At 41.1% G+C, this 16,638-nt stretch overlaps 1 protein-coding gene across 1 annotated transcript in view; it reads left to right on the top strand.

The window, feature by feature from the left end:
• LOC141783216 (neural-cadherin) overlaps nt 1-16,638 on the top strand; it is a 335,373-nt gene that overhangs the window by 86,936 nt on the left and 231,799 nt on the right. The window contains exons 2-4 of the mRNA XM_074660373.1: nt 4,982-5,179; nt 8,540-8,765; nt 11,390-11,594. Of these exons, the coding sequence (XP_074516474.1) occupies nt 4,982-5,179; nt 8,540-8,765; nt 11,390-11,594 (629 nt within the window). The remainder of the gene's footprint in view (nt 1-4,981; nt 5,180-8,539; nt 8,766-11,389; nt 11,595-16,638) is intronic.

The raw sequence follows: 16,638 nt of genomic DNA, 5'->3' as shown, positions 1-16,638 counted from the left end.
AGTACACTTAATATCTTTGGGTTTTGGACTGTTTCGCGAACAAAAAAAGATAATTGAAGACACTTTCTTGTGGGAAATTATAATGGGCATTTTTCACACAAAACAATTCATCAAGAAAATAATCAACACATTAATCGATAATGAAAATAACTGTTATTTTTTACCCTTACTACACATGTGAAAAACAGATCAATACAGCCTTTTTTTGGCTCCATTGGCATATACATTGGTAATATAGCTATCATTTTATTTATATACTGTAATGTCTCTAAATATTACGTGCATATGCACAGTACTGCATGTGAAATTCTAGCTGTGCACGTAATTCCAGTTTAGCATAAAAAATATGCTCAAATCTTAACATGACAAACTGCAGCCCAAAAGGCAACAACAGCTGTCAGTGTGTCAGTGTGCTGACTTGACTATGACTTGCCCCAAACTGCATGTGATTATCATAAAGTGGCATGTCTGTAAAGGGGAGACTCGTTGGTACCCATAGAACCCATTTTCATTTGAATATCTTGAGGTCAAAGGACCCCTTTGAAAATGGCCATTCCAGTTTTTCCTCGCCAAAATTTAGCGTACCTTTGGAGCGTCAACAACCTCAGGTTTTTTCAGTTCCATATGATGCCAGTATCTTCACTTTAGCTTTAAAACTGAGCCCGTTACAACCTCTGAAAGATAGATTGCGTTAAAGAACTAAGTTGCGTCAAAACAAATTTGAGTTAAAGCGTTATCACATTAACTTTGACAGCCCACATTATTAGTTGTTGCAATAATTATGGAAACAGTCATTGCTAATGTTATTGTTTCCATTTCGGCTTTTCCTGCGATGACAATTCAAAATGTCTGCTGTAAAAAGGTCTATGATAATTAGTTTTTTTCGGCATCCAAAAGCAGGCTCAACAGAAAAAGACTGATCATTTCAACTTTTATCCAAACTTGTCCACAGTTTGTGACCATAACACAACTAACATCAACAAAAAGCAGCAAACACAACCTACATTATTCATCAGGGGTGTTTATGCATAGGGCTTCAGGACTCTACACATACTGTATGTGCTCTGAGAACAAGATAACAAGAAAGCGCTGAAAGAAAATGAACATGTAGCAATGCTCGGACTTGTAACCTATTGGCAAAATGAGGTCGGTGGGCATGGAAAAGCCTTCTGTAGCAATATTAGTAATTGCAGGTCCCACTTTTTCTTCGGATTGCAACATATCATTAGATCCAGTGAGATGCATTAGTGTGAGGGATGGCAGTAGCACCAAGCTGTATCTCCCAATGGTCCTTTATTAGCCACTAATCCACTGATGATCGTTATTAGTGAGACAGGAGTGTGTGTGCGATTGCGTGTGTGCGTGTCTGTAAGATGCATTTTGGCATAGTGCTCTGTATATTAGCCCAGTGATTTATTATCTGGGTAATGCCGTCCCTTCTTCCCCAAAGCTGCATTGTCCTTTTGCCAATTAATTCTGAATCTGTTACGACCACAGGGAGGGAGGGAGACAGAGAGAGGGGGAGATACAGAGAGAGAGAGAGAGAGAAAGAGAGAGAGAGATCATCAACAAATACATTGGTTGAACCCCACAGTCAAGTGCAGTGCTATATTTTTTTGTAAGATGTGGCTGGTTAATTTCGCTCTTGTGTCTTCTTTTGATGTCCGCTTATGTTTTTCTTTCTAACGTTCCCTCGCTCCCTCTCTTCTCTAATGCCATTGATTTATGCAATTGCTTGCTCGTTGTTTTCTTATTTTCTTTCTCTTCTTAAGTCTTCCATCTTCCACTTTTCGTTGTTCTGCTGTTTCTATAACAACCGCAGGGTCATTTCTCAGCCTCTGCATTTCACTCTTAATCCTGTTCATGCAACACTCAAATCATTATTTTTTTTGGTCTGCCTTCGCGCCGGCGACAGCCGTGGTCGGAGGCTTTTTTGTTTTCGGGTTGTCCTCCCGTCCGTCCGTCTCACTCTCGTGAACGCGATATCTCAGGAACCACATGGGGGAATGTCTTCAAATTTGGCACAAACGTCCACATGGACTCAATAATTAACTGATTACAATTTGGAGGTCAAAGACCAAGGAGAGACCTCACATCACACATTTGTGTCCATAACTCAAGAATTCATACGTTAATTATGACTGACAAAATTTCACAAAAATGTCTAATTGGATAAAACAATGGCGTATATCCAAAAGGTCAACTTCAATGCAATGTCATAATGCTCTTCAAAACAACATTTTTCGGGCCATTATTCAGTGGCATAACACAGGAACAGAAGGGGAGATTGTGACCATAAATTTGGTCGGATACTGAATTGCTGACAGTAATCTTGAAATCTTGATACCGTGGTGCCGGGTTGAAGATGGGTGTAAAGTATCCACATTTTAGAATGTGTAGCTTATTTGCAGCAACATACATATTTGAAGCATTGTTTAATGTCACAGTTGAAAAGTTGAAACTGCAACGTGACTGGTTGGGCATACACCCTCGAGGCAGTAATTGCAACCCTTGCTGTGCTGTATAGGCCAATTATTTGATTGCATGCTCTTATTCTGAAAATACTTCCTTTTCACCTACTCTCCATCACCTACTGTACTGTCACAAACAAAGAGGTGTTTCTCCAGCTCGCTACCTGCGTTTGTTATTACAGCCAGAGAATGTAAAAGATGGAGAATATTCATCATCTGGACTTGTTGTTCAGCCAAGTGTAGCACAATTACACTGACACCATTTTGTTATATAAACATTTCAAATAAGAATCACCCATTTTTTTTTCAATCAGGTACCAGAACTGACACAACAGAGAGCAATCATCTGGCTCCGGCCCTGAAAGTACTCCTCTGCTCCCCTGCTGCGATCGGCAAACACTGCTGTGCAGCATCTTCTTTGCGTGTGTGTGTGTGTGTGTACTGATGAGGTCTGTGTGGGACCTTAGTGTGTTTTACCAGTGTCAATATGATTGCTGTTTACTACGGGTGCAGATAGCACAGCGCTGATTATAATTACTAGCTGGGATGCAGAGATGGCCTCCTCAGTTTCTTCTTGAACGTATTTCTGGTGTGTTTTGTCCACATGACACATTCAGGAAGGAAAATACAGGGAGATGACAGTTGAATAGAAACAGGTGAGAGGAAAAATACTGGATGACTTTAGTATTGTTACCACCACAGACTACTTCGAAGGAAATCTGGAATCACAAAAATTGGAAATTCTTGCTGAGGTTTTTTTTCCACGTGTCTAAACACCTCATTTGCTTGATTTCGACTTTGCTTGATTATTTGTTGCATTAAAGACTTTTTTCCACCTTATCGCCATGTCTTCAACAGCGGGAGTTGCCATTATTATTGTGTTAAAGTGTGCTAATGCTTTGCTTTGTGTAGTAGGCAGCCAATCCAGAGCAACCAATGATTATTTGCATCGACAATTAATTTGCCATTTATTTTCTCGATGGATTAATTAGTGGTTTAGTCCATAAAATAGTTGGAAAAGATCCATCACTAATTCTTATCCAGTTCACGGTGATGTCTTCAAATGTTTTTTTGTTTTTTTCACCCTACCAACAGTCCATAACCCCAAAATATTCAGTTTACCTTATTATATATATAAAAAAAGTCAGAAAATCCTTACATGAAAGAAGCTAGTGCCAGCGAATGTTTGTTTAAAAATTGACCAAAACAATTTATTGATTATCAAGATAGTTGCATCAATTTAGCTTTAAGTTGCATCAATTGTTGTTTGGAGTAGCAAAGGTTTGGTCGTACTTATTACATGTGTCAGCGATGTGCCTACCTGACAAACACCTAATCCATGCACAACAGACAGCAGGTTTTTAGACCTGTGCAAACCACTCGCTTCCTCTTCTTGTTGGCACTGGTTTGTTTACATATATTATTTATTTCTGAGTTGGCAGCACTGCTACCTTAGCCAGGTAGTTAGTACTGGCTGCTGGCATGTTTTCCTGGGCAGCACAGCAGGTTGGAGTAAAACAGTAGGACATTGTTCGCTGAGTCACATGGTTTGCTCTGCTTGAAGAATTGTTTGGCTGAAGGGGAAGAACGGAGTGGCGCTTTACACGGAGACAAACAACTCTCCAAGAAAAAAAAATGTCTTAGCCTTTTACATTTGGACTGAAAATTAACCTAGCAAACAAAACCTCATTCACTTTTTTTCTAAATCTGTCAGCAAGCCATTCAGTGTGAAACAAACAATACTAATAGGACCAAAGACAGCATGCATCTATTTGCTGTGCGTTTCTGTAACCTCTGCTAGGAATGGTCATTTGCTTCATTACTAAATGTGGCTAATAATAATGTAGCTGTTAACAGTAGTTAATTTGCCGAGCAGAGACGTGGAAACTAGGGCTGTCACAATATCAGATTGTTTATTATCGTGGCCAAAAGAATTCAGGATAATGATATTATTGCGATATCTATAGAAAAGTTGAAAAAATCAGTCAAGCTCATCTTTAACTTTGTTTATTGTGCATTTTGTGTCTTTTTTGGAAAATTAATTACACTCAAAATACGAGTGTAGGGAGGTGGAGAGAGTCTGTAACCATAACTGTACATATACAATGATTTAAGAGGCGCTGGATCATTTGCACAATATTATCATATGTGTATTATTAACATAATGTCAGTATTTCATTTTTTAAATATCATGGTTATCATTATCAGCCAAGTCTCCAATGACTGCTTCTCAGATGTTTCTGTGTAACAAACCATCTGGCACATCAGGTTAGGGGTAGCAGGCCTTCTGAACTTTGCGAGCTTTACTGTAAGCATAACATTGCTTTACCTCAACCAGTTCTAGGTGTGTTGCAATGTTGTGTTCCTCAAGTTATTCCCAGAAACCATGAAAAAATGTCTTTACATGAACTTAAATTTACTGTTCAACGACCCTATCAAACATTGTATCTGCCTTTCACCACGATTAACCCTCTCTAAACTGCTGTCTTCTCCGTTTTATCCTTCTTCAGGTCCAGAGTGGTACTTGGTCAGAGTGGAGTTGACTGTGACAGATGTAAATGACAACATCCCAGAATGGAGCATGGTCCCTGCTCCCTACCTCGCTGTGGTTTCCCCCGATGCCCCTGCAGGCTCGCTGGTCTACAAGCTCCACGCTCTGGACGGGGATGAAGGTAACAACGGTGAAGTGGAGTACTTCCTGTCTGATGGTAGGTTCTTTTTTTCTTCTTTTCTCCTGAAAGACCCCTTTATTTCAGATTATTTTTCTAAACTCCTTACCTTAAAAAAAAGGATAGTTTGGGTGTTTTGAAGTGGGGTTGTATGTATGAGGTATTTATCCATAGTCAGTGTATTACCTACAGTAAATGGAGGTTGGCATGCCCCCAGTTTGGAGAAACAGACAGTAGTACCAGCCTGGGAGCAAATCAAAGTACTGCTGTGGACGGGTATTTTAGCCGCCTAAAAGAAACGCTCAACTAAAAATATCAATATCAGTTTAAGTGTACACTATATTAACAATATTCTCCGACGGGGAACTGAACTGAAAGTAAAACTTACCTATACTGTTTGTGTCAATACAGTCTGGCTACAGAGGGTATTGATAAATTTCACTTTCAGCTCAGTTCCCCGTCTGAAAGGACTGTCTGAAGGCAATATAATATATAATATTATATTCTATACAATAGAATAGAATATTTTCACCACTTAACCTTGCCCCTCAGGCAGTCTTTTCTGACGGGGAACTGAAGCTGTTATGTATCCATCTATGCTCCCTTCAAAGCCACCAGACTCTGACAAAAACAATTTTACATCACAGAACAAAGGAGTTGCGGATCCACCGCTGCCTCGATCGGTTCGTTTTTATCATTATGTGACTTTGGTGTTTTAAAGGGTTAGCATGGATTCACCATAACACAAACAAACTAACCTGATCGAGGCAGTTAGACCAACTTAAAATTACTGTTTTTTCCAAAGGAGTCTGTTGGCTTTCAGACAGCATAGATGTGTATATACTGTATATATCAGCTTCAGTTCCCCATTGGAGAGGGCTGTCTGACAGCAAGGTAAAGAGGTAGAAATATTCTAAATATAGCGTACACTTAAAAAAATTTAGATGAGCCTTAATTTTAGGAGGCTAAAATCTGTTTTGCTGCTGCCCTCGTCCACAGCAGTACATTGCTTTGCTCCTGTGTTGGTACTCCTGTTTGCATCTCCAAACTTGGGGTGTTTCGACAGAAATCTACTGTAGGTAATACATTGACTATGGAGAAGTAAGTGCCTCATACAACCCCACTTCAAAACACCCAAACTATCTCTTTAAGGTAGGTGGGTGAGTGCCCGGTGTTGTCCACACTGGTTCACTGGCATGGCATACTGTGGCGCTTAAATATAAGCCTATAAAATAGAGTGATCCTTTACACATGTGCTGTTTCTGCTATGACAAGTAAAATGTTTTCAATAAAATAGTCTTGTGACATGATGGGTTTAAGTTTAGAAAGTACAGAACATTTTTAGAGCTTACTAGTAATCATGCTGAAGTCAGTGCATTGATTTATACACAAAACCTTTGATCATAGATATTCACTATAGGTGTTCCCAATTCAAAATGAGTCTGGATTACATCAATAGTTTGCTTGGTTAGTATTTCATCATTGGTGTTTATAATACAGAGAGAATAAATGTTTCATGGCAAACACTTTTTCTGAACATTTTCCATGATGCAGAGTCAAGTCTGTTTCTGTTGCTCCTTGAAACTTGAGCCTCTTACTGAGCCAGTAAGTAGTTAATGCACACATAGTTATTTTCCAGTGTAATGTAATGTATTTCTCCACTACGCAAAAATAATTGCCTTTCTTATTGTTTGCCATGTAATGATTTCTTCTGCCCATTGTGGGATCTGTTAAACCACTTACTATAAAGAGACGGTGTTCCAATTTTCCCCATGGGGGTGACAGAGAATGAATTGACAATAGAAATTACATACACATTGATGTTAGTGTCTAGACTAAACTTTTCAGTTATTTGAATTGATGTTGGTTTAATTATTTTTTGTGAATGCAGGATTGGGTGTGACAATAGGATGCCGTCTATCACGCAGAGTGAAAAATGACAACTACATTACATTTAGAGAAGTTTTGATGGAAGCCTTATCGTACCCTGTTATGTTACCTACAATTCATGAATTTTAACACCCCTGTTCCAGTCTCTCTGCTCTTTGCATTTCACATCTCAACAACTTGGAAAACTGACTGTCCAGTCATATCTAGCAATTTATTGGTGCCCGCTGAGCATACGTTTACAATATTTTTGACTGCTTTTGAAGGCAGCAGTATTTACACAGCCTCTTGCCTTGTAGTCCTGTGCGCTGCTTGACTCTGAGCCGTAACCCTGGCAGTCTGCTATGTGTCCAGGGGAAAGCCTACTCAACATGAAACCACCGAAAGAAGCCTGGAAGAAAAAGGATCACGATAAACCCAGCTTCAACTCGCATCATGACGCATGAATCCTTTGCATCTCCTATATAGTTTCTCTGCTCGTTATTTCAGTGAGAAACACTCTACTTACCTCTATTCTGCTAATATTTATGATTTAATTACATAAACAGTGGTCTTAAAATGTCACCGCTTACCTTTCATTGTTCCCAACCCTTTTTTTACCCATGTTTTTGTGTCTAATTGACTAATGGGGATAACATTAAATTTTTTCCAGCAACCCAAAGAGTAAAGAAATTTCCGTCACAAATTAAATGTATTTTCTTTTTAATTTATAAGGGACATGTAATGTTGTATACTTCTGGTGAATATAATCCAATCAATCATATTTTTATATATGTATTTTGTATATACAGTTTCCTTTGTTAACACCTTATTGTGAAAATCAAGTCTGTTACTAGCTCTGAACAGCTAGCGCCGGCAGTTGTAGCGTCGACCGATTTGACCAGAGAGATGCGAATGGTTGCTGGCATGACCGCACGCTACCGCATTACAATAACGTTTCCTTTCCATGACAGAGTTAGCATGCAGCTTTAGCCATGATGTCTTGCTCTGCTTTTCCTGCAATGTGTGAAACCCAAAGTGTTTCCATACTTTACTGTATGTGTAGTGTTTACCACTTTGGATTTAACATGTGAGGGTGCAGGTCGTATCCACACGGACCCTCCGCCGTTTGCTGCTTTCTTGTTTCGGCCGGCTGCGGCTTCTTTTGGTTGACGGATACAGAACGGATATGATGTCACGTTACTCAGACTACATCAATGATAGCAAGAACTTCCTTCTATCTCCGCATAGACTCAAATGAAGCTAATAAATTGATTCTGGCATTAAAAAAACTTTAAAAATGGTAAAAAAAAATCACGATACATAAGTGAAATACATTTTTTCCCACCCTTAATTAAAACCCATGCAGATTATGGCTTTAAGTAAAAAAATGTTTTGGAAATGTTTGTTGTGGAATGTGTAATTAAACAAGCTGCATTTGTGATGGACTCTGGAACGAGTGATATATATATATATATTGAATATAAATTAAAATGGTACTGCAATCAACAAACATATTGCTTCTATCTGTAGGTGGCGATGGTCGTTTTGAAGTGGACAGGAAGAACGGCCAGGTACGAACCACAGGCCTTCCCCTGCAGCGGGACAGGGAGTACCTGCTGACAGTGGTGGCCGCCGACCGGCTTGGCAGCCGCAGCGCCCCTGTCGCCGTCTCTGTGGTGGCTGGAGCCCGGCCGCCACAGTTCACCAACGCTTCCTTCACCATTGCCATACCGGAAAACACCCCTGAAGGACAGCCGTGAGTTTATGCACAAAAGCTTTCAAGTGCACACATATAACATTTCCTTCTTTCTCTGGATGTGCTAACACATCTTCATGTTTCACAGACCGCTATAGATGATATGCAGCTCACGAGTAAAAGCACTGCCATCAAGTATTGATTTACACACACACAGCGTTGCATTATAATGCAGTGGACCGTGATGGATGTAATGCATGGTCTCTACACTATTCGTATGCGATCGTAGTGTATCAGTGTGATGTATGTTAAATTATGCATGTTACACATACACATGCCTTCACACATTAAACTGTGTAGGCCTGTGTATCCTTCCACACACATGAGCACACACGCACACAGAGCCTCAGGTCTGACTAAAGTGGTGCAGTTATGACTAGTGTCCTTGGATTGGTCTCATTATCCCCCTCCAGCTTCTTTTATTTGACTGACACATTTGGCAAACCAATAAAGTGGATATTCCAGTCTGTTGTTGATCTCATCAGGGAAATTGAGTAAGGGTTAGATAGCACGTCTAATAAATAACAAGCAACAACTCAGCATTTTACACCTGTGTGCCCCCACCCCCTACCTCCTCTTTGTGTACTCTACGTAGTACTACTCTGGTAGACACTCTGTACAGAAATGTACTTGACTTTACTGTACTTTCTTCTTCTTCTCAACTCTTCTCATCACTTTGCTCTAAGATACCTCAATCTACTCCATTCTTCTCTGCTCTTCTTTCGCTCTACTTGCCTTTTTAAAAGGATAGTCTGGGTGTTTTGAAGTGGGTTTGTATGAGGTACTTATCCATAGTCAGTGTATTACCTACAGTAGATGATGGTCGGCATCCTCCCAGTTTGGAGAAACAGACAGGAGCACCAGCAAGGGAGCAAAGCAATGTTCTGCTGTGGATGGATATTTTAGCCGCCTAAAAGAAAGGCTCACCTAAAAACATCAATAAATTTAAGAGTACGCTATACTTAGAATATTTTCACCACTTTAGCTTGCCGTCAGACAGCCCTTTCTGATGGGGAACTGAAGCTGTTATATACCCATCCATGCTCTCTTCAAAGTCACTAGACTCCTTGGATAAAAACAGTAATTTAACCTCGCAGAACGCGGGAGTTGCTGGTATACCGCTGCCTCGATCGGTTAGTTTGTGTTATTGTGTGACTTTGGTAATTTAAAGGGTTAATTTGGATTCATCAAAGTCAGACAAACTAATCGATCGAGGCAGCGATACACCAGCAACTTCTGTGTTCTGCAAGGTAAAATTACTGTTTTTTCGAAAGTGAAGGAAATATAGTGAAGAAATGCTCGCGCTGCATCTTCTTTTCCCATCAGATTCTTCACCTGCACCTCCCTGTTTGATGGTAGGAAGCAGAGGGAGCGGGACCGGCAGCTGCTGGTGCGTCCCTCGGGGCAGCCTACCTGTCTCCGGGGGGGGCGGAGAGCTGGACAGCTGGATAAGAGCTGGTCTGCTGTTGGTCTCGTTCACTCCATTCTGTCAACCTCCTACTGCAGGAGGAGTCGCACTATGAATTTAATGATAGTCATATCTAAAAGTCATTGTGTGTAAACATGAAAAAAACAAACAGTACTAGTGCCACTGTCGCCTATTTAATGGCGTATATCCAAAGTGGTGTTGCTTTTTTAAAGACTTGTATGACGACAAAATGTTTGCAAAACACAGTCAAAACTCAAAGCAGAACCAAGAACAAAAGCCTTACAGGTTCTTCAGTTCAGGGTGTGGAACACTCCAAGTTACGTGTCGTTATGTTGCCATAGTGGAAAAGGCTTCTGCTATAAAGAATTCCTCTCTACACCAGCCTACATCCACACTAATAAGTTTTTGTCTCAAAACGCATAACTTTGCTACGTTTATGCCTAGCGTCCACACTATTCCGGTGTTTTCGAGCCCCTAATACGGAGACGTTTGAAAACGCTGCCGACCCCGTTTTAGTTTTAAAACTCCAGGGTTGCGTGATGGCGATGACTGGGAAACCCACGTCCTCACCTTGATTGGGTTTTATCAGTAATGACGTGGCCTTCCGTGATTGGCCATGCCACATCACCTGAACCTTTTTTTCCGGAAGAAAACAAACATCTGTTGTGTTTTCCGCCATCTAGTCACCACCTAGTTAACATCTGTGTTACTTGAAGGTCTGAACAGCAGCAGAAGGACCTGAGGTATCTCTCCTTCACACTGCGGCTGAAGGAGCCTAATAAATAATTTCTCGTGTTCAAAAGACACCATCATCATATTCTGGGTTATTAAATAATTAATTCACAATCAGAATATCAATAAATACAGACGCTAATAATGAATAAAATGATATAAAGGCATTGTGCCAGTAGAAATGGTTCCTGAGCATCTTAACAGGACACGGACCACAATATAAATACAGACTGCAGCTGTTATTCATGTGCAGGTGTTTGTTAAACAGGTAACAGACTACAGAGAGAAAACACTGCTGCTCTGCCAGTGATAACTGTGTCTTTATTAGTACAGATCAGAACAAGTGAGGGAAATGTGGATGCAACTAAGAGACTTTGGATGCTCCCATATACTCTGCTCCCTACTACCCCACCCTGTACTGCACATTCAGTCAGTGGTGTACTTTTTCTCCATCACTCCCCAGCTTCCTGGTCACGCCTGCTGTGTCTTTCCAGAAGAAACCAATCAGCTACAGCCTCCTCATCAATCCCAGCAGCCTCTTCTCCATCTCAGCAGAGACGGGGGAAATCAGCCTGACCCGCCCTATTGACTACGAGAGCGACCAGCATCGTTACTTGCTATTGGTGCGAGCCAGCGAGGGCCTGGACAGCATGAGCAGCGCAGCGGAGGTTTGTTTGTATGTGTGTGTGTGTGTGTGTGTGTGTGAATTCCCAGTTATATCTCCACTGTCAAATTCAATGACTTGATGGTCCTCAAACCTCAAAGATTGTTGACATTACAAGGTTATCTCGTCAATCTTTACAGCACACTGCAGACAATATCTGACAAGTCCTCAAATTAATAAGTCTTCTACTAGTGGAACGATGTCCAATCCTTTTTTACTTGTTTCTCGTGTAGCACGGCTGACTTTGATCTGCTGCATTTCAAGCTATTGTCACGTACTTCTTCTTGGACAGAATTGTGGACCCAGTGCAGCGATAGTTGGCTGGAAGACAGCTGTTGAATTGTGGTGAGCAGTGGTGATTATGATATATCTCGCAGACAATAAAGTAACCACACACTGGTCATAAAATCCCAGTCTACTCTGAGACGTCCTTGAGCTGGACATACATTTAAGCTGCTGGAATGCAGTTAGATTTAATTTTATTGATTTACAGTTGCTGTATGGATGATAATAGTTGCAAATGTTGCAGTTAAAGCGATCGTTTGGTTCTAGGACCTCCTGATTGGTCTCTTTTTTTTGTTTAATGGGAGGCATTTTGAACTCATCAATGCTACATGGGTTGTTATGGGATGCCTTTAACCTGAATTGATTGTAAAAGGGCATGAAAATCCTCAACCTAAAAGATAACTGTACATGTCTGGTTTTTAGTCCAACAGTGTGATTGTTGGCTTCAGTCGAACCCAAATAGACTTGTCTGTCTGGAATGACTGCTTTGGAATTCCCAGTGACTTCCTCATGTTGTCAGGAAGTGAGAGAACAGCGGCTGACCGCTGCAGGCATCGATGCATCTGGTCTGGTTTCCATCATTAGTCTGACCTCAGGCTAAAACATGTCCTGCTGAACAGATCTGTCCTCAACTGCTCCGCTCTGGGCCCCTGTGGACTACAGAGCACCGAGAGCCTGTATGGACAGAGACAGAGAGAGAGGGGAAAAAAGAGAAATGAGAGGAGGATTACTAGATCCAATGGCGAGGAGGTGGAATGAAAGAATGAAATAAATTGGCAGAGAGTTGGTATGTGCCCTTGTCTGCCCACACTTCTGCCCTGGGTGGCCAGCCTCCTCAGCCCTATGCTTGCCCTTTGGAGCCTGGGTAAGCTATTTGAACATCCTCATATATAGTCCCATCAGCGCTGAAAAGCCAGCGCCTTCTCGACACCGTAACCTTCCTGCCCCCACAGCCGCCTCTCTGTCTGCGCAGTGTAACACCACCACATGGACACTATGCTGTGTGTGTTGAACGCTGAGCATACTGCCTGTGATGCACCGATACTTCATTTTATTTTCAATTTTAAGGCGATTCTTGAAAGAAATTGATTTGCATTTCAAACAAATTAACTATTTATATGGAAAACTATTTGTAGGAGAATTCTGTCTCCAACATTTTTTTTTGTTCTGTATCAGCAGTGGATAAATGGTGTTGTGTAGGCTAATCTTGTTGACAGGGTAAACCTTTTTACAAATGCTGTGTGCTTTATATAAGCTTCAATGCCCCTATATGTGCTCTTTGCTGCCTCCTGAACACAATTGCGGTATCAATCATTATATCACATTGGAACAATTGAGAGGATAATGGAGGGCTGAATGGCTGCAACAAAAAGTGGTTTATAGTGCATGGTGGTGACGAGGCATGACCATCACACTCATTCAGTTGTTTAAATATGCATACTATTAAAGCTGCCGTGGGTAGAAATAGAGCAAACATGATTGAAAATGTATTTTTATAAAACGGTCACTATATCAGTGCAGTAGTGCATGAGACAGGTAATCTGAAACAAAAATCATGTGCCTCTATTTCCTCCAGTGCTCCTAATGGCATCTGCAAGATATCACAGAGCCAAAGCACAGCCAATAGGAACGCTCTCTCTCTGAAATGACCTGTGATTGGCCAAAGATTTTTTAAAGCCTGAAAACAGACCCATGAGGAGGTGCAGAAGTTTTCTCTCAGAACACTTGAATCACAAAATGCTGAAAGGTTATTATGGAATTTTTGCCCAATGATGCCAAAAATATACTGCCTACTGATGATTTAACATCGCTACTGAACAATCATGCGATTAATCGATTGACAAACCTAAATATTATATGCCATTTCAGTCAATAAATCCTCCAAAAACATCGAAACCTTTCGGCATTATATTTCCCCCTCGTTCTCTTATTAAAGTATATTACTATAGCATTAATATCGGAGGACTGTAGAAAGAAATAATACCACCGCTTCAATTTGTGTAGCTGTCCGTTTTTAGTTTTTTTTCTGCTTTTCAGAAATCTGTCTCCGTCTGCCAAAATAGCGAACAGAGGTGGTGTATTTGTGTTGACTGGAGTCACTGAGCATGACTTTAATTTGCAGGTAGTTTCCAAGTTTCTCCCTCCAGGAGTGATAGCTCATCGGCACCATTAGTTACCTAACCAGCCTGAGACCTGCCTGCAGCTGCCCCAAGTGTGTATGTGTGTGTGCGCCCACAATGTCTGTGTGCATGTGTTCATCTTGCTTTATTACCCCTCTCTTCTCATTCAATCTTGCTTTCCCTCAGCCTTGTACACACATGTACTGTACGTTCATATGTCTTGCCGAACCCCTGCCATTTCCCCGTCATACTGGCGCACAGGCACTCTGCCATGCAAACACACACACGCACACACGCATGCACACAGGCAAACAAAGATTAACAGTCACTGGCAAACACACACAAATCACCTCAGGGAGTTGACATGGTCAGATTTTATTTTGTTGTCCATTGCTTTCAAGCTGATCTTTGCTGAAGGATTATCTGATATTACAGAACTTCATCTTACCTACCAGGATTTAATACCAGTGGTATTTGCAGACCACTCACACTGTGTGTGTGTTTGTGTTTGTCTGTGTGTGTGTGTGTATATCAGAGAGGGATCTGTAGTGTTTGTGTCTATACCGCTGTGTTTATATGGAAGAGAAGAAGTGGAGCTGAGAGTGGAGGCTCTCCAGGAGGTAGAGTTGTTTTGATACCGATACCAGTATCAGAAATGCGTCCGATACTGCCCAAAATGCAGTGTCAGGTATCGGCGAGTACATCACTCTATGCACCAATCCGATACCATAATTTATTAACCCAGAAAACTTGTCTAACCGGATATCAATTCTTCTTCGCCGCTCCAAACCAGTAGCCTTCACTGTGCTGTCGCCCTGGATGCATCGTGGCTGCCACTGGCCACTACTGTTTTAGAGCAGCGAAGAAGAACTGATTACAGGTACTTTGTCACGTGACGATAGCAAACAACAACAGTGCGGCTCTAGTTGAGAGTGTAACGTTAGTCAGAGAGAGGGAAATGTCAGCCATTTGGCAATATTTCACAAGTGGAAAATACAACAAGAAAAGTGGCAATATGTACAGTATGTACAGTAAGGCTTCAGTACCCTAGTAGGGTGTTTGAATGTTGCACCCTGCAGGACAAATTAGCACACAGAGCTGTCCGCTTAGGAGACTGCTAAGATAATACGGAATAGTTATATATTCCTAGATTCATTTATTTATGTTCTTTGTAACTGACAAATTGGATACTAAAATAAAGATCTATTGCATTTATTCTCTGTATGTATGTGTTCATGTTTTACAAAGGGTTTAACCTGAGCCAGGCCATACAACAAAGATAGAAATCATATCACAATCCATACATGGTCAGTTGTAAACAGCTGTATTATACAAAGAAGAAGAAGAAGAAGAATAACAATAAGAATATATTTGGTTTATCACGCTGATATCGGATCGGTACTCGATATCGGCCAATACCGGAAGTTCAGGTATCGGAATTGGTGTCAGGAAGGTAAAAATTGTATCGGAAGATCTCGGCCAGTAGGGCAGTAAGTTTTGCCCAAAATGACGTTTGAATATTTGTTCTAAAAAAGCACATCAGTTTTTGCACTTTATGTCCTTGACACGTCCTAACTGGCTGTGAGTGAGTGTAGGTACGTAGTTTGTTTTCATGATGTAACGCAACGTTGGCTGTTAAGACACAGTGTCGCCGAGTTCTCTCCATCATTACACTTGTTGTTGAATTATTCCTCTTTCAGCTCGACCTAACGCTACATTTCATTTTCAATCAATGAAAGTGACGTTGTGTTGACTCTCGTCATGATGTGTTTTCAGTGTGCGCGAGACAGAGAGCTGTGGTAGTGCTCTTTTCTTTTACAATAGAATATTGATTTTCATATTTGAATATCTGTTTTATTTATTATTCAAATATATCTTCACATTTAGAATATTCGTTGACAGCCCCACTCTCCAGCTAGCTCATGTCTGTATTTATTCCTCTTGAATGCTGCAAGCAGGCAGTCGACATCTGGTAGAAGATGCTGTGTTTGCCTTCATGCCCCTAATGAACTGAACTGCATTACGGTGTCTCACGCACACACACACACACACACGTACACACACACACCTACATGCTCACACCATACAAATTCATCTTTGCACACTGATCCACTCCCATTTGTTAGCTCAGGGCTTCTGAAAAATTGCACAAGATTGCATTCTCCGCTGGCCTACTGAAGGGGCCGACTGTGCAGAAGCTCCCTCACTGCGGAGGGGTAAATAAACCAGAGGGATCAGGGTCAGGGCACGCCTTTGGAGAAGGTTGGGATGAGGCTTGCTTTTGGCTAGGGAAAGGGTTAATTTGGGTTACTCGCAGATGAAAACGACTCCGGACCCAAAGAAAACCAATTCCGGACGGTGCCTGAAGTAGTAATCCCAGATTTAAAATTTTCATAACACCGACCCAGTGTGACTTTTAATCTCCAGCATTTCCTCTCGTGATTGCCTGGGCAGCTTTAGCATGTAGATACGGTAACGGCATTACTGAAACATGTATGAGATCGGAAATGAAGAAACGCTTTACTCATTTTTATGATATAATGTATGGTTTATGTGAAGTAAATTGCTCAGAATTCCCAATGCAGTTCCACACAGGTATAATAACGAGATAAACAAGACCTAGTGTTCATTTGTTCAACTTTA

The sequence above is a fragment of the Sebastes fasciatus genome, chromosome 2, assembly GCF_043250625.1.
Source record: "Sebastes fasciatus isolate fSebFas1 chromosome 2, fSebFas1.pri, whole genome shotgun sequence".
Taxonomy (NCBI): domain Eukaryota; kingdom Metazoa; phylum Chordata; class Actinopteri; order Perciformes; family Sebastidae; genus Sebastes; species Sebastes fasciatus.
Note: the sequence above shows the minus strand (reverse complement) of the source record. Positions and strands in the feature narration are given on the sequence as shown.